At 38.5% G+C, this 24,281-nt stretch overlaps 1 protein-coding gene across 6 annotated transcripts in view; it reads left to right on the forward strand.

The window, feature by feature from the left end:
- The window catches only part of LOC131438175 (uncharacterized), a 140,271-nt gene that overhangs the window by 83,099 nt on the left and 32,891 nt on the right, over positions 1-24,281 (forward strand). For all 6 annotated transcript variants that reach the window (XM_058608009.1, XM_058608013.1, XM_058608008.1 and 3 more), the window contains exon 5: positions 9,286-9,518. In XM_058608009.1, coding sequence (XP_058463992.1) covers positions 9,286-9,518 — 233 coding nt within the window. The remainder of the gene's footprint in view (positions 1-9,285; positions 9,519-24,281) is intronic.

Here is a 24,281-nt window from a genome sequence, read left to right on the forward strand (position 1 = left end):
GATCGGGTGTGCAATAAACCGCGAGTATGTCAAAGGGCTCTAGTTCGAAAAAAGATCTCTCCCAGCCGGAAAATCCCCCCTCTGGTGTTAGTTGTATAATATGTCAATCTCCGGACGATAGCCGGATGGTGTGTTGCGATGAGTGCAGTCAGTGGTACCATTTTGAGTGCGTAGGCGTTGATGAGAAAATTGCATATGTTGACTGGAGTTGTGCGAAGTGCATTGAAGCAAGGGCAGCTCAGGGCGCATTTGGAATTTCTACACCGCTAGCACCTGTAACTACGGATCAGCAACAGTCAGTAACAAACCAGGCAAATAGACTTCAAGAAGTTCCAGGAGCAGATAAATCAGCTACAGATGAGACTTTACGAACAGCAAAATTCCTATGAGAAACGTATTCGGGAAAAGGATTTGGAGCTAGAACGGGCATTGAATAAACAGCAGCAGGTGTTCAATCATCGGATGCAGGCCTTTCGAGCGGATCGACTTCGACCGAACGCGAACTCGACGGTGATACCAAACGTGAATGCGGTGGCGGAGCAAAACGCTCAGGGAATTTCTCACCAAATAGAGCAACAGTTATCGGCGATGGCGGAGAAGCAAGCGCTAGAGTTGCAGCATCTCGAGAGACGTCTTCTTTCACAGTTTGGTGTGGGAAATTTTGTACCAAGTCCGGGAAATAATGCTACGCAAATAAATTCTGTTGCGCATGATTCTGTTTCTGACTCCAGTAATAGTTCTTCGTTCGATGAGCCGCAGGAGCCAAGCAGAAGTCAACTGGCAGCCCGTTCAGCGATTTCGAAGGAGTTACCTTTATTTACGGGAGATCCGGAAGAATGGCCGCTATTTTTTGCAAGCTTTGAGAGCTCTACGAGAATATGCGGATTTACGGAGGAAGAGAATTTGCTTAGATTACAACGCAGCTTGAAAGGAAAGGCGCTAGAGGCGGTTCGTAGTCGTTTGTTATACCCGTCTGGACTAGAAGGTGTAATGAAAATGTTGCGAACATTGTTTGGCCGTCCGGAAGTAGTAGTACACTCGTTAATCTGTCGTATCAGAGATATGCCGTCGCCAAAGGCGGAGAAGCTGAGTACGCTCATTGATTTTGGTGTTGCCGTTCAGAACATGTGTGCTATGATTAAAGCATGTGGCTTGCAAGAACATTTATGCAACGTGGCTCTGCTGCAAGAATTGGTGGAAAGGTTACCTTCAAGTATAAAGTTAACGTGGGCGATGCACCGTCAGAAAATGAATACAGCTACATTATCTGATTTCAGTGACTGGCTCGAAACATTAGTCGAAGCGGCTTGTATTGTCACTATTCCTACTACTTTGTCTGCAAGCGGAATCAAAACGGATAAACGTGGTCGCAGAGAGGATATACACGTACATGCTGAAGCTAGTTGCAGTGTTCCGGGGCAGCCAAATCTGAAGTCTGCGAAGACATCCGTGAAAGAATGCATCATTTGTCGTGGAGCTTGCAGCAGTGCTGCCGGATGTAAGGCGTTTCAGAATCTCTCAGTAGGCGATCGATGGACGACGTTGAGGCAACATAAGCTTTGCCGCAAATGTTTGAAAAGGCATTTCGGGGCATGCGAAGTCAAAAAATCATGCGGCCGGAATGGTTGCTTATATATGCACCACGAATTACTTCATGATGATTCCAGATATCAACAGAGACTAGCTCAACCAACAGTACAGCAAACAGTAAGCCAGAATTCACACAACGATAACGTTGGAAAAGTTCTATTTCGTTATGTTCCAATTACGGTTCATGGTCGTACGAAGTCTATAAGAACATACGCCTTCCTGGATGACGGATCGTCAGCCACCTTGATGGAGCATAGTCTCTTGGAGGAGCTTCAACTGGATGGTGAACCGCAGCCGCTTTATCTGAATTGGACATCTAATCAGCATCGCGAGGAAAAGGATTCTGTCAAACTTGCACTGCAGATTTCAGGAATCCAAAGCGCGAGCAAGACACATCTGATACCAAAAGTTCACACTGTGCATCATCTAGCATTACCGCGCCAATCGTTATCGTTCGAAAACATGAAACTCCGATACAGTCACCTGAAAGGACTCTCCATCGATTCATATACAGACGTTTCTCCCAGAATCCTGATAGGAATCGATAACTGTCACTTGGGTCATGCAATCGATAGTCGAGAAGGAGATGTAGATGAACCTACAGCAGCAAGAACGCGACTTGGCTGGCTTGTATACGGGCCCTGTAAGGTCGGACCCCCATCAACGGATCATGCAGCGTATCACAGTTTTCACATATGTTCTTGTAGCAAAGAAGCCGATGAAAGTGTACAAAAGGCAGTTAAAGAGTATTTTTCGCTGGATAGTATGGGTGTAGCGGTTCCGTCGAAGCTGATATTATCGAAGGAAGATGAAAGAGCGGTCAAGTTGTTAACGTCGCTCACACAGTTCAAGGGTAGCAGATATGAGACGGGATTATTATGGAAGTACGATAACTTTCACTTACCGGAGAGCAGAACGATGGCAACTAAGAGACTGATATGTTTGGAGAAACGGTTACAAAACGACTCGCAGCTTTTGGAAACCTTGAAAAATTACTTTCGGGATTATGAGCAAAAGGGTTACATTCGGCGGCTATCTCTTGCAGAAGTAGAGGACAAGACTCAAAGATGCTGGTACTTGCCGATATTTCCGATTCAGAACCCTAATAAGCCTGAAAAACTTCGGATTGTTTGGGACGCTGCTGCATCCGTCGCTGGTATATCGTTGAATTCGCTTCTACTAAAAGGTCCAGACCAATTGACTTCTTTGCTATCGGTGCTTCATAAGTTTCGGGAATTTCGGATTGCCATAACCGGAGACATAAGAGAAATGTTCCATCAAGTTATGGTTAACGAAGCGGATCAACAGTGTCAGCGATTTCTTTGGCGCGAGGGGGATCAAAGCCGTGATCCTGTTGTCTATGTCATGCGGGTGATGACTTTCGGGAGTACTTGTTCACCAAGCTGTGCTCAGTTTGTGAAAAACCAGAACGCACAAAGGTTCCAGCACCAGTTCCCCAGAGCAGTTGAAGCCATTGTGGATGAGCACTACGTGGATGATATGTTATCCAGTGTAGAGTCAGAAGACGAAGCGATTGAACTAGCAGAAAACGTACGGTTTATACACGCTCAGACTGGATTTGAAATTCGACATTGGCTATCGAACTCACAACACGTGCAGGCAACTCTAGATACTGGATCAAATGCACAAAAAAGCTTGAACATCGGCAACCCTTTGGCGACGGAAAAGATCCTTGGGATGTGGTGGTGCACAACTACGGACACGTTCACCTTCAAAGTATCACCGAGAATCGATAGAACACTACTATCGGATGAAACGGTTCCTACGAAAAGACAGGTCCTGCGAACACTCATGATGGTTTACGACCCGTTGGGATTGATAGGAAATTTTCTGATGTATCTAAAAATTCTACTTCAGGAAATATGGCGTACCGGTGTAGCCTGGGATGATCCGATAAGAGAAGAACAAAGCAGAAAGTGGCGCATATGGCTGGATGTGCTACCAGCAGTTTCAACTGTCAGCGTACCGAGATGCTACCGATCGATCGTACCCGTGAGTGAAAACACATTGATTCAACTCCATATGTTTGTAGACGCTTCGGAAAATGGTTTTGCGGCTGTTGCTTACCTCAGGTTCCAATACAAAAATTGTATTGAATGTGCTCTGGTCGGATCGAAAACTCGTGTCGCTCCATTACGTTTTGTGTCAATACCGAAGCTCGAACAACAAGCGGCAGTTCTCGGAGCCCGTCTAGCTAGTAGTATTGAAGAATCGCACAAGTTGAAACCGGTCCAACGTTTTTTCTGGACAGATTCGCGAGATGTAATATGCTGGATTAATTCAGATCATCGTCGATACAGTCAGTATGTAGCGTTCAGAGTTAGCGAGTTGCTAGAATCAACTGAGATTTCGGAATGGAACTGGATATCAACTAAGTTGAACGTCGCAGATGAAGCCACAAAATGGCAAAAGGTTCCTAGCCTTGAGCCGTCGAGTCGTTGGTTTCGTGGTCCGGCATTTTTGTGGAAGGCTGAAAAAGATTGGCCGATGTCAAATACAAACTTTGGTATCACTTCGGAAGAGCTTCGTGTGAGTTCACTGCATCACTTCATTCGGGAACCCGCGTTGAAGTTTGAGTATTTTTCGAGCTGGGGACAACTTGTACAGCGCATAGCATATGTGCGACGTTTTCCGCTGAATGTACGCAAACGGCTCTTGAATCAACCGAAGATGATTGGCCCACTGACCTACGAAGAACTGGTTGCTGCTGAAAAAGTGATTTATCGTCTTGTTCAGTTACAATGCTTTTCTGAGGAAATATCGATATTGAACCGAACTGAAGGGCAATCCGACAAGATTGCACGATCGATTCCCAAGAATAGTCCTCTGTACAAACTCAGTCCTATGCTCGATACTAATGGGATCCTACGAATTCACGGTCGCATAGACGAGTGCGAGTACGCCGATGAGTATACTAAACGTCCGATTCTGCTACCAAAAACCCACCACGTGACTGATTTAGTAATCACCAATTATCACGAGCGGTATCTACACCAGAATCATCAAACCATTCTGAACGAGATTCGCCAGAAGTATTACGTTCCTGCTCTTCGATCTGCGTATCATCGCGTTCGCCGTAACTGTCAGTATTGCATAATCAAAACCGCTCGGCCACGTTTTCCAATGATGGGAAACCTTCCGCCAATGCGTCTCAAAGCCTTTATACGTCCCTTTTCATACATCGGCATCGACTATTTTGGCCCGATGCAGTTCTGGGGCGAAGAGTCGAGAAACGATGGGGAGTTCTGATAACCTGCATGACTACGCGAGCCATTCACCTGGAGCTGGCTCATTCGCTTACAACCGATTCTTGCATTATCGCACTGCGAAACTTCATCGCCAGAAGAGGAACGCCAGTTGAGATTATAAGTGACCGCGGAACTAACTTCGTAGGTGCTAATCGGGTGCTGAAAGAAGCTTTATCAAACGTCGATCAAGAAAAGCTGATGAAACACTTCGTTACCGTTGATACTAAGTGGTCATTTAATCCGCCTGCTGCACCACATTTCGGGGGTTGCTGGGAGAGACTAATTCAATCGGTCAAGAAAGCCCTGGACCAGATAAAGCCAAAACGGCTGCCCACTGACGAGATACTTCGGAATATGCTCGCTGAAATCGAACTGATAGTCAACTCTAGACCGCTTACGGAACTACCTTTGGAAGATGACGCTTCATGCGCACTTACTCCTAACCATTTACTGTTGGGGTCATCGAACGGCTCGAAGCCCCCGATCGCGTTTGACGATAGTTGTGCTGCACTAACCAGAACATGGAAGATGTCGCAAATATATGCCAATCAGTTTTGGAAACGTTGGGTAGCTGAGTACCTTCCGACGCTTACGCGTAGAGACAAATGGTTTGACTCAGTGAAACCAATCGCCGTTGGGGACATAGTGGTGATCGTGGACAACGACCTGCCCAGAAACTGTTGGCCGAAAGGGCGCATCATTGATATCACCGTATCCAAAGATGGACAAGTTCGTCGAGCGACGGTGCAGACCTCGAATGGGATCCTGGAAAGACCGGCTGTCAAAATCGCTGTACTGGATGTCGGTTCAACCAGAAGTACGCCGGATTCGTAATCACAACGCACTGAGGGTGAGTGTCGCGAACTACACGCGCCGAACCTCCATATAGTCCAGGTCCAATAAACTGTCATCATTTTGGTTCAGTGTAATCATGCAAAAAATCTACTCAAAATGTACATAATCTAAATCTACGGTGTAAATCCAATCTGTCATCATTTATGCTGATCTTAGCAGGTGAAGTTTCCTTTCAAGTTCCTAATTCTAATTAGATTGTAAAACTTATATCAGTTGTGCGATGCTGTGCTGATAAAAATTTAGTTTTCTTCCTACACTACAATATAAATACTTAAAGCTAAGTGATTATAGCTTTGCGAGAGGTAAAAATAGAACAATTTGAATGCTATTGAAATATTGTATACTAAAAACTAAAATTACAGTTGAAGCGCTCCACGTGAGTCACATTGAGATCGAATTACATTAAACGAAAAACAGACACTAAACATAAGTAACTTACATGCTGTCTTAAACTAACTATTCAATAGAACATAATAATAGATATAATAATAGAAATTTTTAACCTCCTCCACTATACTGCTGAATAAATCATTGAGGTTAGAAGTTCGGAAAACCGTTTGTTCTGTTTTATTTTCAACAATTATATCTCCGGAATTAGAAATCACAGTCGTTTGATCTTTGAACTTGATCCACAATTCAATAAAGCTATGTTTATTTAAAATCTGGAATAGTAAAATCATCTGTATCTCGGCAACGAATTGACGTACAAATAAGGTTAATACATCAAAACAAAGGTAGTTCACTGTACTTTAAGGAAACAAATATCAATACAAATCATTTCTCTTCAGTTTTTACAATGACTGAGTGGAAACATATATTGGAGAAGTCAAATGAATGAGAAACTTACAGGAAAGATGATTTTTTTTTGGAAAAAGATACGCTCGGAGACAAGACTCGAACCTGCGTTCTTATGCCTTCCGTTCATACGCGTCTACCGTTTCCGCCACACTGAGCTACTACCGGTATCATATATCAAAACTTCTTCTCTGTTCATCAGACAACAAACACTAATCTTCTCGCTCTATATCTATTCTTCCGCTCAAGCACTGGATAGGAGAGTACAGCCAGCGACTGGCACGATAGAGAAGGCAGCAAGTGATTATAAATATACTCTCCTACCCAGAGAAGATGTTTTGATATATGATAACGATCGTGAGGCGGATAGGATTTAGAGCATATTCGATGTACGGTTTACCAGACCTAGTCGTGTGGTAGAGCCGTGTCTATCATAGTGCTTAGGGTGGCGAAATAGTACAGAATATGCACGGAATGCATAAGAAGGCAAATTCGAGTCCTGTCTCTGAGCGTATTTTTTTTCCAGAAGATCTTCTTTTCAGTGGGGTTTTCATTCATTTGGCTTCTCCAATATATGTTTCCACTCAGTCATTGCAAAAACTGAACTTGGTCATAACCATAGCGGCTTTACTGTCAAACCAACTAAAAAAATTAATCATTTCTCTTCGTTTCTAATGAAAATTTTATCTTGATTTCTCCCATTTAACACTGCACACCTCCGGAGTCAACTTCCTTGGCACATTTGTTCCACATTTCGGCCATCTGAGTCACGTTCCGTTTTTCCACTTTTTTTAAGGCTCCGCTGCATAATTTCCCAAAATCTCTCAAAGGGCCGAAAATGCGAGCAGTTGGTTGGCTTTATGTTTTTATTAATGAAATCTACGTTATTTTCGCGGTACCACTGGCTTACTTCCCGGCTGTAGTGGTAACTCGCCAAATCTAGCCAAAACTTTACGGGACCTTTATGGGCTTTAAAGAAAGGTAGTGAACGGTTTTTAAAGCATTCTTTCTTATACAGCTTCGAGTCCATCGTCTTATTCGTCACAAACACTTTGGTCTTTGCCCCTTGCTAAATCATCAGTTTTTTGAAAAAATTGTCCATGAAAGCAAACTTAAACTTTGCAGGAACATCTTCTCGTGTCGTCGCCATGTAGAATTTTTGTCCAGGAAGCTGTCCGAAATCCATTTTGACGTAAGTTTCATCGTCGATGAGCAACCATCCTTGGAATTTCGTCCAAACCTGCTGGTACAATTTCCGAGCTCCAGTTTTGCTAACGAAACTTTGCTTCAACGTTCTGTTTGGTTGCTTGCTGGCTCGTTAAGAACGATATCCTGCAGGCAAACGAATTCTTCGAGCAGCAGCGAATTTTTGTGCGATTTCATTATCTGATAGTTCAGGGTTTGCTCTGGGGATTCTCAACACCTTCGGGTTCAGCTTGCGGCCTTATGTTACACTACGACGCCAGCCTTGAGGCACTCGATCCACGCTTTTTCGCTTTCTTAAACGTTTGAGCACATCATACACGGTTGATTTGCTAATTTACAACGTTTTTGCATTTTTTATTGTGAACCACGTTGGATTATCATACCGTTCTTGCAGCGGTCACTTTCCGTACCACTGCAACACAATAAGTGATTCCGGATTCTAGCTGGACAGAACTTTAGTAGCTTTTAAACGAACAAAAATATATTAAAATCGGCTAAACCCTCTCTGAGTAAATTGAGTGGTAAAAATGAACAAAAAAAACCCAAACATTTTCCGATCTCGCCGAGCTGAGTCGAATGATATCAATCTGTATGAGTATCCGAGGCTCTTTTCGAAAGTCGGTTTATCCAAAAATTCTCTTATTTTTCTATAAAGAAAGGCAAAAACAAAGAACAGATCGTTATAATTCAATTTGTTGTTCATCACATCAATTGAAACACTGCATAACTTTGCAATGATTATGACCTAGCTACTTGTTGATTTAGCATGATATCCATCTTATTGCTTTATTCGTATCGACTAATAACACGTTTCACTGCATCTTTGAGGGCATTTTTTGCATCGGTGTTTTCCTTCACATATTTAATTTCCATAATTTCCATCTGCGGTGTATCTGTAATTAAGGTAGAATTGTAGCATCGAGGTGTGAAACCTTTCTTGGATCTAAGAAAAAAATGGACAAGCCAAGGGAAATATTTGAAAGCAATGCAATATGCTTAGTTTTCATGTTTGAAAAAAATTGTAATAGACTTTAGTTTCATATTGATATATGTAATGCTTTTCAAATTAATTTCAACATCCACAATTTTGCTTGAACAGACGATACTATCTATAGAACAAATTAAGAATAATTTCTGCTCTTGCCCATGCCTGTAGACAAAGCGGAACAGACCCGGCTGGAAAATGTGCATGCCATCAGTGAAAATAATAAGTAACGTTAAAATCCACATCATCTAACTGCAAGATCACATGCATTGTGGAAGATTTATGTGATCACGAACGAACGCCAGACTTATCCGAGACTAGCATCATCACGGACAAATAGACACATTCCAGTGAGAGCCAATGTTCCGTTTGTTGCCAAGAAGGAGGCTGCAAAAATTAAAGCAGTTTTCAGCAATGTTCTTACGCGGCTCGTCGTTTAATTCTTTTTCCACGATACCATAGGCAAAATGGAAGTTCATTGCTCGTGCGGCAAAGATCTGAACGTTCAATCCGCCGGCAGAATGAAAGTTGTAAACCTATCTAATATATGCACTTTTCTTCCACTTCTTTACCTCTCTCACCCAGGATCCGCCACGATATTCACCAAAGAACCCACTGTGCGGATACAATGTCTGTCGGGTTCGATGCTGATCACGATCAAGGATGCACCCGCTAACCTCAATGGTCAGTTTAGCGGGATGGTGTATCCGAAGGGATTGGCGAAAAACTCTACCTGCCTCACCGAGTACCGAGAACAGGAGGGAGCACTTCGGTACAAGTTGCCCCTCAAGAGCTGCAACACGATGCCCATCGAAACGGTAAGTCGAATTTTACAGTAGATTGTAGCACCTTGTGGAACGGGAAGAATAAATTCTACCGGACCATGTATTGAATAAAAAAAAACGCACATAAAACTTTGTGTCATGTTACGCAACACAAGTCTTAGAACTACCCGTCTGAGGATAAAGAACAAAGTCGATTGGCAGTTTTCTGACTGTCTTCAGAACCGGTTCTGCCGATGAGTTCTAGACGGTTTTGAATGTCATACCCGTTGGCCGTATACTTCCTTTTTCGCGTGATGGGTTCAGTGGGTGCTCGAATGTTACTGCGAGGGTGAAACAAAAAACCTTTTGCGGGATTGCGGTCTGACGCCATCCGTTGTCAGCGTCATCGGCACGTTGGAACGCGGTTGAGTTCAATCTACGCGTGGGTTCGCACCACTGTGCTATGGTTAATTGTTGTAGCGCTGTGGCAAAATATGTGGTGTGTCCAGCAGCAAAATCACAACAGGAGCCGGAACCGGTTTGAAGAGGTGTATGATGACAATCGTCGGGTTTTAATTCGAGGTTGACGTTTGAAGGTCGTTATCTGCCGGAGAAACAGTGGTACAGAAGGCATGCTAATGAAATCAGTATCATTTTATGGTTCATGGTCGAAAGCTGATGGAAGCCCTTTGAATTTCATTCATAGTCGCCGAAATTCCAGTGATTCTCAGTAGCAAACTCGGTTGAAAAATCTACGAACATTCTAAAGTTTATTTTTTGTAATGAGTATTTGTAGTTTATGCTCTTTTTTATGGAAACCTGGAGCATACTTCGAGCATATTAATTTGAAATTGTACAGCTTTGACTTTATTTCGTACTAATGTATTGAAAAAGCCCTCAAATGTTAGTATTTCTTTTCTTACTCATTCTACAGAATACTTTCATAATTGCGCACTGGTTTCGGATAAATTCAATTTTAAATCGATGGTTAGCCACTTGAGTTCTCGGATCGTTCCAAACTGGTGTCTATTATTGTTTACTCATTTTGTTGAGATTGCCGTGAGATTTTCAATTTGATTCATAACAGAATTTCGCCTTCAAAACTCTAGCTACAGGAAACCAAGAAAACCTGTTTTAAACCAACTAGTGGTGTGAAGCCTTTCTCATATAACTCATATTTTTATAAGTAGGACTCTTCTTACAAATTTTATTTCATTCTTGAATAAAAACAAATAAGTTAGTATAACCTTTCCAATTTATAAAAAAAGTATCGTACCAAGTTTATAGGAATTCCTCGTTTTCTTTTGTATTTCCGCTCTACACGACGGTATAAATTTTAAGCCTACTTCACCCTGTTGTTCCGGAACCGGAAGTAGCATTCGAACAAAAATCAACAGCAGTCTATGAGACCGTAGAACCATTCATTTGGATTTAAATTCGTAAAAACCTACTCAGCTGTCTCTGAGAAAATGAAGAGAGTTCAGTTTTTAAGTCCTAGAAATTGAAACAATTTTGAGCAAAATCTAGAAGAATTTTCCTTTTTTGCATTTGCGCTCTAGATGGCGGGTTGTAATTTTATACACACTTAACACTGTATTTCCGGAATCGGAGATCAGATCTGGACAAAATTCTACTCTTACTCAAGATAACATAATACCATTAATTTAAATCAAAGTTTGTGAAAATCGGTCCTGCCGTTTCTGAGAAATTGATGTATTTGGTCATCAACTAATCAAACCCGTTCAACTATGATTACTATACGGCTAGTTGAAAGTATTTTCCACGATTTTTTATTGTCATGTATAAAAACACGCTCTGGAAAATGAAATGTTTATACCTATCAGCTTGTAATTCCGGACCCGGAAGTCGTATCCGGTTGAAATTTGATAGAGTTATATAGGAATGTGAGACCTTTCATTTGAACGTAAGTTAGTGAACATTGGTTGAACATTGGTCGAGTGCATTTTTCAAAACTTTTTTTTGCATATTTTACCAAATATACTATATATCAATATGGATGACTCTTGCGATTCATGAGGGACATCACAGTAAAGTACGGTGGAAGAAAAGGTTACTAATACACCACAAATTTTTTAATGCACATATGAAAGTTTTCCCAATCAGTACACTGAACAAAACAACTCCAAATATATGGAATATTTCTCGATATATACTGTACAAAAAATTAGCTGTAAATACGGTTTAGAATCGCAATCTGATACTAACTCGGATGAGAACACTTGTTCTTATGAAAATCCATATTTATATAAATATGTGTGAAATGTGCACGTGAACAAATTAATCTTAATATTCATTCCAGAATTTTACCAACGGTTACGGTGATAGAAATATACAACATAATGTTGTTCAATAAATAAATAAATGTTTCAAAACAAAACAGTTTAGTATATGAATAAAACGTAATTCGCCTCAACGAGAGCTATCAATTGAAATAAAATTAATAAGTATAATTTGTAACTTGTAGAATATTAAAGAATTGGTTTCGTTTATCTGCATATTTATACCACAAACAGAGACTGTCAAAAGTTAGTTACTAAATTCTAACCAACCATTAGACGTTTTATACGGATCAAATGTTTATTTAGTCGAAGCAAAACCTGACATCGAAAAGTTGTCTTTTGATAGACAAAACTTGAATTCGTGAACCATTCTCCAACAGCTGTACTAAAACTAGTTTGATGGTGCAAATCATTCTAGGGGAAAGTATTATAAAGTGTTCCTGCTGACCAAAACGTCCCTCTTCGTTTTTTATACATTCAAGTCTTTTCTAAACAAAAATTTTATCACTAGTGTAGTTCGAAAAATTCTTGTAATTTTACATCTTATCAGATGCACACAAATTTATATTCAAGACGATGAAAAATTGTGTTATTTGAAAATTACATGGCTTTAAAACGAATGGAATAGAAATCAAAAGATCGATTTAAATTTAAAATTTCTATACGAATTGAATATTGCGCCATTTGAGAAGTTAAGTAGTTATAAATTGTATCGTTTGTAGAATTATGTCACCTGTAAAATTCATAATGTATTTCTATAAAACAGAAAATTATTGCATTCACATCAATTGATAATCACATCGAGATTGTTAGAATTCTTATTTTGCTATGCATAAATTTGTTGTGTCGCCAGTATACGCACACAGATAAAAATATTTTGTGATTTTACATTTATTTTCATGCACACATTTGGAGCAGGCAATCGAATGGAAATTTACGTTACAAAACGAAGCGGATTGTAAATATACAGTCTTGTTAAATGAAAAACTAAATGAATTTTAACGTAATTTTACATCAATCATGGTTTTAAATCAGAATTTCGTTTCAACTGATGTCTATTCCATAGTACTATCGGTTTACATGTCGTGTAAGTTTCATCTTTTCTTTCTGTGCATATTCCTTACCACATAGATTGCTCTTCGCCTTTTGCGACTTTTGGTCCACGTCAAAGAATTTCCGCCCGCCACTTTGTGTTTGTATCAAATTTCACTTATTTGGAACAGAGTGCAATGAGTGTGAAAAATTAAAATGATTGAATCCTCTGGGAGTATGATCATTATGTGCGTGTTTTGCACATTGCACCCTCTTTCAGCGCACCTGTGGGACGAATCGAGATTGTCAAGAACGAATTTCAACAACGGCTAGTCCACGTCATACCAATACATGCGCGAGCGTGGTGCTTCGTCGAAGCTGAAGAAATAAACATGTTCCATTGGGGACGGGTATAACGTGATGCCTTTCACGCAGCCCTCTTGGGTTCGATTCCCGATCCCGCACATACGGTTAGAAAGTTTTTTTTTTGGCCCGAAGAGGCGAATTACCTTAAGGTTAAAACCTCTACACATGAAACAAAAGAAATGTTCCGTCGTAATGGGGATTGACTTCAATCTGTTGCGATACTGTAAGTATCGATACTAACAGAATCGCTCGATACTAACAGATATCGATACTAACAAAAAGTATCGATACTGACACAATTGCTCTGATGCGATATCGATATCAAAAATACCCGATTCTAGGAAAAGACTATCGATACCTAAAAGTATCGAATCGGTATCGGACATCCCTACTACAGAGACGCTTCGAGCAACCCAGCAATTACTTATAGGCTGTGATGAAACCGAGAAAGTTGAAAAGAATTCTAGTAGATACGTTCACTATTGTGGCTTCATAATGCAAGCAAGAATCAAAAAGCTGGATCCTATCACCACAATATTCTCACTTCGTGTACTTTTTCGCTAGTTCTCATTTTCGTAATTCCATTAATTTGTTAGTTTACAATCGTTTATTTGTTTGATACTGATAAAAAGCTATTGCAAATTCATAACGACTTCACGTTTCAAGACGTATGCATTAACAATTGGAATGAAGCAAATCATTCAAGACTACGTAAAAGTGTGTCGTCTCCAATGTCAACAGTGTCACTTAATATTTTTGAAGCCATCACGATCGTGCATTCGAAGGAACTGCAATTTAATCGAACTTGACTTAAAATGCATTGATGTTTATTTGTGAATGTCTATAGTGTATGTAACCTTGTACTTTTAGGTATGTAAGTTCCAACATTTAGTTCAAGTGAACTTTTAAAAACATTGTTTCCAGGTACACACAGCTTATTTATTAAACTTATACCAAGACCTGTGCACATGCACTTATATAATAGATCAAAGAAATTCATTTTTGGTAGTTGCTGGATTGATATAATTCGTTAATTTGAAATAGTTTAGTATTTGGTTGCAACTTGGGAAATTGAACAAAGTTATTCGCCTTGATCAGCGAAAAACATTGAGTTGTTCTCTCGTTTTCAATGTCAGTAAATGCCACAACGAATAACCTTGCTACTGTGTAGCAAAATGTTCGCAACGCAACGTTTGATATTGCCATTAAAAAATAGCAAAAACCGCAACAACCTACGCATTTGATGAAACAAGTCTTCGCACTTCTGTGGTCATATTCTGTACACTTGTGTACATATCTTTGGATCTCATTTCATTACATTGCAATAAATTCAACACCGTAGGCCGGAATGGTAATGAAACTAGTTTGTTTATCGAGGTGGCGCAATCCCATTTTCTGCAATGTAACTGAGAATCCAAGTGAACATACGTACGCATGCATGCACTGAAGCTTGGTTTAACATTGCAAGGCGACGAAAAGACGCTACAAATTTGTAATTAATACCGACTGGACGCCCCCTTTCCAAGCGAATCAACACCATCGCATCGGGGTTTAGTTGGCATCGTACGAAATATGGACTCGGATTTTGTTCGTTGGAAAAAAACGAAACAAATCGCTCTTTCTTGGTGCCTCTCGAGTGCACCAGCAGGACCAGATTTGCACTGCAGCTTCGGCGGAGGTGGCATGCAGTAAGACACCATTTGCGCCAAGAAATGTGCAACTCGTAGAGGTTGCCGGGTCTCTCAACTAGCATGGCATCCTACGGACCGGCACGAGAAAACCGAAGTTGATGAGGGATATCAAGTCTCTCGTCATCTCTGGTGCCGGTGCTGTTTGGTACGGGAAGAAATGTTAATGCCGTGAACGGTGTAACGTACGACAAACCCTACATCGCACGAAAGCAACCATTTCACCACATTCGCTTCCTCATTACTAACCATGTGCAGGAAATTCCAATGTGTAAATCGAAAGATGGCTGGCAAGTGATTGCTAGAGAAAACACAACTAATAAATTTATGCAAATTGCACGTTTCATTCGCTATAAAACGAAATTGTCACCGCATGTTGATAATCCAAAAGGAAGTATTCTCTTTGTTTTGAAGTAATTCATTCCTTCTATTTCGAAGCATACGTAGTACAATTGTCAATACAGAACTTTCGTTGAACCTTTCAATTTATTAAAATTACAGCTAAGAGCTTTAAGATTCTTCTAGTGCCCCGCGATTTTTGACCTCCGGAACAAATAGCTGTTCTTTTCTAGTCGTAAAATTTTCTCATCAGATTTATTTATTCTAGTGTGCCTTGCCTTTCTCGGGTCAGCTAAACTTTTAGGTCCTACGTGCGGGATTTAAACCCTCGTAGACTTCAAAACATGTATTTAGTTTATTTTAGGGATTTCACAAACTCTCTTATTTCTGACAAAAATGGAAGCAAAAATTTTTCGCAATTCCGCAATGGCATATGCAAACTCATCGGCACCTTCTCATTTTACTATTCACGCAAAAACATAATATGTAGTCGGAGCTTCATTGACCATATGTCATAATACACTAGGAAAGGTACACGAGACACTTGCCCTTAGTCAAGTCAACTTATCATTAGTTCATTGTGAAACTATACCTCTATCCATTTGGAATTCATAGTGACAGAAGCAGAGCTTCATATTGTCATGCATTCGCAATGAAAAAATCCAATCCAACAGGCTTATATTCGTTTTTACACTCTTTCATTCGTAAATAATAATAAAAAAAAGTATCGATGCCACCCTCACTCGTTCCTCTAAGACAAGACAAAACAAAACTAAGGTCTGCAGAGAGATTCAGTATAATTTCAATTCTCATTCTTTCATCGATATATTGAAAATCTGTGACGTTTGGTGTTCAAAATATGATTAATCGAAGTAATCACTCTTTGGGAAGCAAAACTAACACTATAGATTCGAGCACCAACAGTTAAAAATCATTTTGAATCGTTTTCTGTCATTATCGATTCTAAAAGCTTCGTTTTTTTTTAAATAACTATTTATTGGAATATGAGTTGAAATTAAATTATTAACATTTAAATTGGCTGTTCAGCCACAAGTGGTGATTTTTCAGTACATGATTTGGTTAGTACCATCAAGACATCATTTGCTCCCGCAATTTATGTGTAGGGAAAATTGTAAACCTACTTGTATTGTGTAATGGGGAAAAAGAACTTATATACTAACTTACTAACTAATACAGAGAGCGAATCGATTCAATTGATGATTGCATCGATTTTTGTCAGAATTTGCTTATAATATTATGTGACATTACGTCTAATGGTTCTATATTTGTGAGTCTGTGTAACTCATTTGTATTAAACCAAAGAGGACGCTTCAAAATCATTTTCAGAATTTTATGCTGAGTCCTTTGAAGCGTTTTTTTTTATCTGGTGGAACAACAACTATACCAAATTCGTACTGCATAAAGCATGGCTGGTCTGAAAATTTGTTTATAAATTAATAATTTATTTTTTAGACAGAGCTTAGAATTTCTGTTTATAAGAAGATATAAACATTTAATATCTCAAAGCTTCGGTTGATTATCGACACTGCACAGCATACGATTTTCACTGAAAACCGAAAATGACTGAAAGGACAAATGAATGAAAGAACACTGTTTTGTAACTACTGTTCCGCTTATATCGTTGACGGGATATGTATCTTGTTCTCATAATAAGCATGGGAAACTGAGAGTTATATTTATTTCTCGTCATTTTCGTTTGTTTTTTGAGTCAATGAAAATAACTTTTATTAGCTCTGGTCTGAAGACTAGTAGCATTAAACATGGAGCGGTTCTGTAAATATATGAATCGACTGCCTTTTTAATCCCCTGTAACTTTGTTTTCGTTCTACTCAACGAAAAACATTGTTGGTTCTAGTCCTGCCTCTAGGGTATATTTTTTAACATTTTTTGTTGTTGTCAATTAACTCATCTACCTTTTTCTATCAATTTGTTACTCGTTGGATAAAGATAAACGTAACCAGTACGCAATATTATTGGCCGATTTTTCGGATGATATTTCGGTTTTCTCGATAAGATTCTTCTACCAGTTCTTCCTTAGTAGTAATTTTAACTATTTGTCTATTTCATATAGAAAGGTTATGCAATCACTGTGAAAACCGACTTTTGAACCGAGGCCCGGAGGGCCTAGTGTCATATACCATTCGACTCAGTTCGTCGAGTACGCAAAATGTCTATGTGTGTGTGTGTGTATGTGTGTGTGTGTATGTGTGTGTGTGTGTATGTGCGTATGTGTGTATGTAACGTTTTTTTGCACTAACTTTTCTCGGAGATGGCTGAACCGATTTTCACAAACCTAGATTCAAATGAAAGGTCTTGTGGTTCCATACAAAATTCCTGAAAATTATTTGGATCCGACTTCCGGTTCCGGAATTATGGGGTAAAATGTGCAAAAATTGTGAAAATAAGTTCACTAACTTTTCTCAGAGATGGCTGAACCGATTTTCACAACCTTAGATTCAAATGGAAGGTCTTGAGGTCCCATAAAAAATTCCTGAATATTATTTGGATCCGACTTCCGATTCGGGAGTTATGGGGTAAAATGTGCAAAATAAAGAAAATGTGTGTTCTGACTTTTCTCATAGATGGCGCGACCGATTTTCACAAACTTAAGTTCAAATGAAAGGTCCTGTGGTCCTATACGTAATTCCTTAATTTCATGTGGATCCGACTTCCGGATCCGGAAATATAGGGTAAAGTGTGTTAAAAATTGTATACCATCACTTAAAATCTGGAAAAACCTTAAAAAAATTTCTTTCGACTTAAAATCTTTTCCAATTGATAGTTTTCATCAGTGGACGGTCAAACAAACCGATTTCGGTTATTCTTTTAAGAATCGAAGAAAATTCTTTGAGAATACTACAGTATTATATATGATAGTATGATTGATATGAGAAAGGCATCATTACACCACTAGGTGGATTAAAACAGGTTTTTTACCTAATTCTCACTCTATTTCTGATTAAAAAATATTTATGTTTGTACATCATTCATTTCTCCCACATTTATATTTCATTTATATTCCCACATTGCTTAATATAACGTTTGATAACTGTCTAATATCATTCGATGGAGTGAAAATCAAAACTATCCGGTGAATTGATGGGTTTTCAATAAAATACCGACACACCGACTATATTGGTGGCAGAAAAAATAATTAACTCGTGAGTGAATTTATCCTCAGGAACAAACTTAATCTTGAGCTTAGTAGATACCTATTCTAAGCATTTAGCATTCCGTTGACAAGTTATATTTTAGCACAATTTTTATAATGTTTGGTATGAATGATGTATCTAATAATAAGCAGAATCAATATTATGAATATTATGAAATATTTGTCTTGTGACCGCATCCCAAAACTTGATATCAGCTTGATATCAGATGTCATGTCTTCAATTATGATTCCAATGCATTCCGTTACAAATTATGGAAACATGTTTTGACGTTTTCGTCATTTTTGTTTGTTACTTTACTATGGGGTACCTTTTCAAAATTTACCTTGTACTTAATTGCGCATATTTCTTGTTGTATTCAACGTAGCAACATAATTTTTTCTCCATATCACCTGAAATGTGGTCAGCAATTAATGATGAAATTTTCAGTAATATGAGATAATCACAAGAAATTCAAAATTGAATTTTTCTTGAATGTTTGGTATGAACAAGCATTGAGGTGAAATCAAGTGCCAAAGAAAGACGCACAAAATTTCAACCGCATAAATTGAACGAATCATCACACAAAGCGTAACGGGAAAAATCGACACAAAGAAATACGCAACATTTTCAGTGGTTGAGTGCTGTGGGCTTACGATAAGTTTTTTACTCGCATTTGAACGATAGAATATGGTTGTCGTCAATAAGTCGTACTTTGGTATACAATTCTGGATGCGAAGCAGTCTAAGTGGCGAAATTCACACAATCCAACTAATACGAACGATTGTCTATATTTGAAACTGTGAAGAAACATCAGTTTTGTTCGTTGTCACGTCCTCCTGTTATGTATGTGACATTTTTTTTCCATAAATATATTAATTTCATAGTCAATATACATAAGTTTTTCTTAGCCTTGGCATCCACAATACATAGTACTTTAAACCTATTACATTTCGAATATCATATTAGTATTTTGGTATTCATTAGTTAATCTAAACACTGTTTTTATCAAGCGGTTTGCTATTATAAATTACATTAAATAAAATACATTCACTTTGTACATGATCTTATAATTATTTCAAGTTGGTTTGTTCATCTCTTTTATTCAATATAAGATAGTTTCATGAAAAAAACGAGTTTTAAATAGAAATGCGATGAGCGACATTCCAGTGCTCCATGATGGAAAACTACTAGATGAAAATAAAGCTTCATTTTCACTTTCCGATGCCGTGTTCGGTTTAAGGGAGGGCACCTGTTTGGTTCCGGTGTAGCCGGAGAATAAAATGTAACAGGTTCCTTTGCGCAATTCTGTGTAAAATTTTAGGCCTGTATCGATTGTAACTATCTACAACTACAATCACTGGTTGAACAGAACTTCGTGCTTCTCAAAAATTATCAGCAAAAATTCACGCAAATCTCAAACTTTAAAATTGTGTACCATTGCTCAGTTGTTGTAATGATACTAGAATAAAAAAGAAACATTTCACTTTCCATTTGGTGTGTGTGTTATTATTAATTTATTTGCATTCTCTTTGAACAGCTTAACTATCGGTCTTGAAATTAACTCTCATAGGTTCAAGGTAGATTTTTTTTAGGCATTTCAATGTCAAATTTCATTGTTTTTTTTTTAAATATATTGTATAATTTATGAAAATCTGGCATAGTTAAAAATAGTTCGTAAATGTTCGGCTTAGAGTTCGTCTTCAACACATCGTTCAAATCTCTTGTCAAAAGTGTTACACTGAAAAACCTGACGCATTGATATAACGTTACACACTTAAATTGGTTTACCGATGTCAGCTGTGCCATCTTCGTTGGCTGATTTTTTCTCATTTAGGGGTTAGCCAAATTTTGTGCTAGGGCACATAACCGTTTTTATTATTTTTACGTTTCGTCTTTGACTCATCAGTGCAGAGCAGTTCAAATTGAACTGCTTAGTGCTAAACTCGGCAGTTCAATTTGAACCGCTAAGCAGACGTAAAGTTTCTGCTACTTACAGAACACTTTTTGTTTTGCAACGAAGTGCAATGTCTTTTCTGACGTGCCGAGCACAAAATTTGGCTAACCCCTAAATGACCAAACCTGCATCGGCCAGAAATAGTCGAAAACACGTTTTCATTGGGCACGTCAGAAAAGACATTGCACTTCGTTGCAAAACAAAAAGTGTTCTGTAAGTAGCAGAAACTTTACGTCTGCTTAGCGGCTCAAATTGAACTGCCGAGTTTAGCACTAAGCAGTTCAATTTGAACTGCTCTGCACTGATGAGTCAAAGACGAAACGTAAAAATGATTTTTTCTGTTGAATAAACATTTTATCACAGCGGTACCTCAAGATACTGCTGTCAAACAATGTTTATTTTTGCTGATATATCAGTAGAATAAAAATGGTAGTTCGGCTGTTCTAAATTCGTCAAAAGATGAAAATATACCGAATGTGTGTGTAAGAATGTGTGTGTAAGAACATTGTGAATACGCATCTCACTAAAATCAGCAAATTCTAGCAACATGAATCCAAATTGTAGTTCACATTGCATATTTTGAAGAAGCTCGTGTTGAAATTCATTGATATTCTCGTCAAAGCTCTAGGACGATCCAATGATAAGGTATCGTATAGATGGAACTCGCGATTCGTTTTGGATATTGTGCTCTCACAGGACGTGATAGATGCAAAAAAAATTATTAGAATATGCATTTTTACATAATTCTTCTTTGAATAATAGTTTCATTTCGGATATAAACATAGCGCGAAAGGTTAGTCTATCACGTTTCATCCTAGAATCAATTTTCAATCCCACACAAAGCATCAGCATATTTTTCCGGGCCGGGAAGGGGAGCATGCTATTATTCAATAGAATTGCTGTGTATTTGTATCAGTGTACAATTTTCGATACACTCGGTCGTCATGATGAAAAATTTCGGTAATTATTTTAGACTGAAAGATTTCCTGTTTTCTAACTGACTAACCGTTCGTAATGACTTTTTCTCCACGCATGGCGAAACAACATCGTTTCTAGTAGTCATCATCACGGTCACTAGAAGAACCGGCTGGAACGCAAACAAATTGACAAAACAATCAAGCCGGCACGAGATCATGACGCCAAGCTTGAACCATTAGTCTATTCTTTAAAAATAACATTTAAACTCCTGCGGTGTGATGATGTAAAGGAAGTCGAACTTCCCGCCACGAACAATGGCACTCATCGGTAGGACTAATAGACAATAAAACAGTGAATCACCGCATGAAGACGAACAGTTTTATAATTCGGTTTTATATACATTCTTGTGAAACTCATTCGCCGATGGTCATGGAAATGAACACGTCAGATCGACTAAAATAGATACCGATGATGAGGCGGAGGTTTGTGTGTGTGTGTGTGTGTGTGTGTGTGTGTGTGTGTGTGTGCGTGTGGGACGTGGTCATTGATTTCACAGTTCGTTTTCTTCTCTGCGTTATTTATTACACCAATCTAATGTACGAGTGTAATGCAAGTTCATTAATTCCGAAGGCGGCATACTTACTTTGTGCATGTTAGAACACGGAGAACTTCGCCGTACACGTGGTTATGAAATAACTCGGAAATGATCACATTGTGTAAGAAATTTTTTTATTGCTTAATTTGTTTATCAAAATTTAAATTATTGGTGCAGAATAAGGTGAGCCTTGTTTAAGGATATGTATTGATACCAACGATGACAAGCAAATATCATTATCTCATTCAAATTATGATAGGTTTGACCTTGCTTAGTTTCTGGTTTCTTCGTTTTGTTTGTGCAACAGTCAGTGTGGCGTGGTTTGGAGCAACTGTTTGAATCTGAGACCCACTCCTCATCCTTATGCTCCCAACGTTGCACATGACAGCATTTTAACATCCAGCTGCGATATCTATCGGCAATAAATGTGGTCCCTTAACCGTTCCAAACCTGTTGGTGTTTATTTTTTTTCTACTGATAGCTGACCTAAAGTAGCTTTGTCAAGGCTGTCGAATACGATTAACATTCGCTGTCTCAAATGTCAATCGAAATCGGTTCGGCAAGAGCATTTTGTGACCTTCACGGTGTTTTTTTTCCACTGGTTTGGACCTGTTTTGTGCATTCGTTGCGGAAGGTTTAGTCATGTTTAGTAGTTCGAAGCAATATAACGAGAATGAAACAAGACTATTAAGCTGTCAAACGGCAATTATTCAAATATCAATAACGAAAGGTGAAAAACTTATTTGCCTAATAACTAGGCAATCTGTTTTGATACAACGGTATTATTGAAAGCTTAAATTTGAACGATATTCAACGGATAAATAGCTGACATATGCAATTATATCATATGTGACAGACACTAAACTATATGTTCTTACCAATTTACTATTTATTTATTTACGTTTTCAAAATATGTGTAGATTCTCTTCTGCAGCTCCACATATATCTTAGAGTAAGGTAATCATTGAACTTATTTTACAGTTGTAGTTCAGTTTCCGGAAGTTAGACCAAAGCGAGACCAGCCAACAAGTAGCGATATCATTTGAAATTTTCCCTACCGTACGTGGTGTACATATGTATTCAAATTTATCCTTACGCCCAAATTTTCAGACTTTTGCCTTTACTCCTGCCATCAAGGTTTGGAAAAGCTTCATTCTTCTGGTTTTGTTATATTTTGTTTATATCTGCGTGAAATTTTGAGCAGATATTGTCTCACGTCCCATTTGTGACATTCATCTTTCATAATTACTCCAAATTTTTTAACTCTGCACAATTTGTAGGATTTATGTCACGAGGTGGCAAGATGCACATTAAAAGAGTTTGTTTTTTGTTGAGAATACTGCTTTTGAAGCGATAATATTTGTTTTTGAAGGCACTCTTTGGTGTTGATTTCACTGTTAATGTTCAAGAATTTGATGTTTTATCGCACGTACAGATGGCTTGACAAACAAGGCACTTTTTCGCAAATTTTTCTATTGTGTACCTTAACTTCTAGACTTCCTCTGTTCTTTGGAGTAGAAAATTTATTAACAAATGTGGAATTTGTGTAACGTCAGCCTACACGTATTTTTCATAGTCTTGTACGATGCAAGCTGAATGTTTGGTTAGTAATGAATTAAAAAGTTTTTTGGTCCGACTTTTCGCTTTTTAAGCTTTTCATCATCTCGAGTAGATTTCTGCTAAGCTTTGAATGATTTCAGCCCATATCTCACTTTAATGTCCGCAACAGTTTACGTAGTAACCTCTCCTTTCTTAGCAACATATCTGACCGACAGGTTGTGCTTCCTCTTCCCCCACTTGTGTCTCATCTTGTTTGGCTTTCTTTGAACCATTTTGATTAGTAAAAACTTACTGAAGATATTCAACACCGTTTGTTGCGTTAACCCGACCGAATTCGCAGTTGGTTTCTGTAAACAATTTGGATTTTCCAACCACTTGTCGAAAATATGATTTCATAGCTCCTGTAGTCGAGACGCCAATTTTAAAACTTCAATTCAAAAGTCACTTACAGCTAGTCTATACAGCGAAAGAAATTATTACATAGACTCCCACGACAAAGTTACTTAAGCATTACTCAAATAAAATCCTTTAAAGATCAAGATGGTTCCAGGGAAAAAAAACTTTGTGAAACATCATCATTGGCCCGGAGAACCCAGTGTCATATACCATTCGACTCAGTTCGTCGAGCTGAGCAATGTATGTGTGAAATAATCTCTCTTGGTTTTCTCAGAGATGGATTAACTGATTTTGACAAACTAGGATTCAAATAAATGGTCTCGTGGTCCCATATGGAATTTCTTAATTTCATCTGGATCCGACTTCCGGTTCCGGAGGTATAGGGAGGTGTGTTTAAAATTGTTCACTGTCACTTGAAGCGGCGAAATAAAAACCGTAAAAAATTTGCTAAACTGGACTTAAAATTACACAAATCAATAGACACTATCAGTAGGCA

Source organism: Malaya genurostris, chromosome 3, assembly GCF_030247185.1.
Source record: "Malaya genurostris strain Urasoe2022 chromosome 3, Malgen_1.1, whole genome shotgun sequence".
In the NCBI taxonomy this organism is placed as follows: domain Eukaryota; kingdom Metazoa; phylum Arthropoda; class Insecta; order Diptera; family Culicidae; genus Malaya; species Malaya genurostris.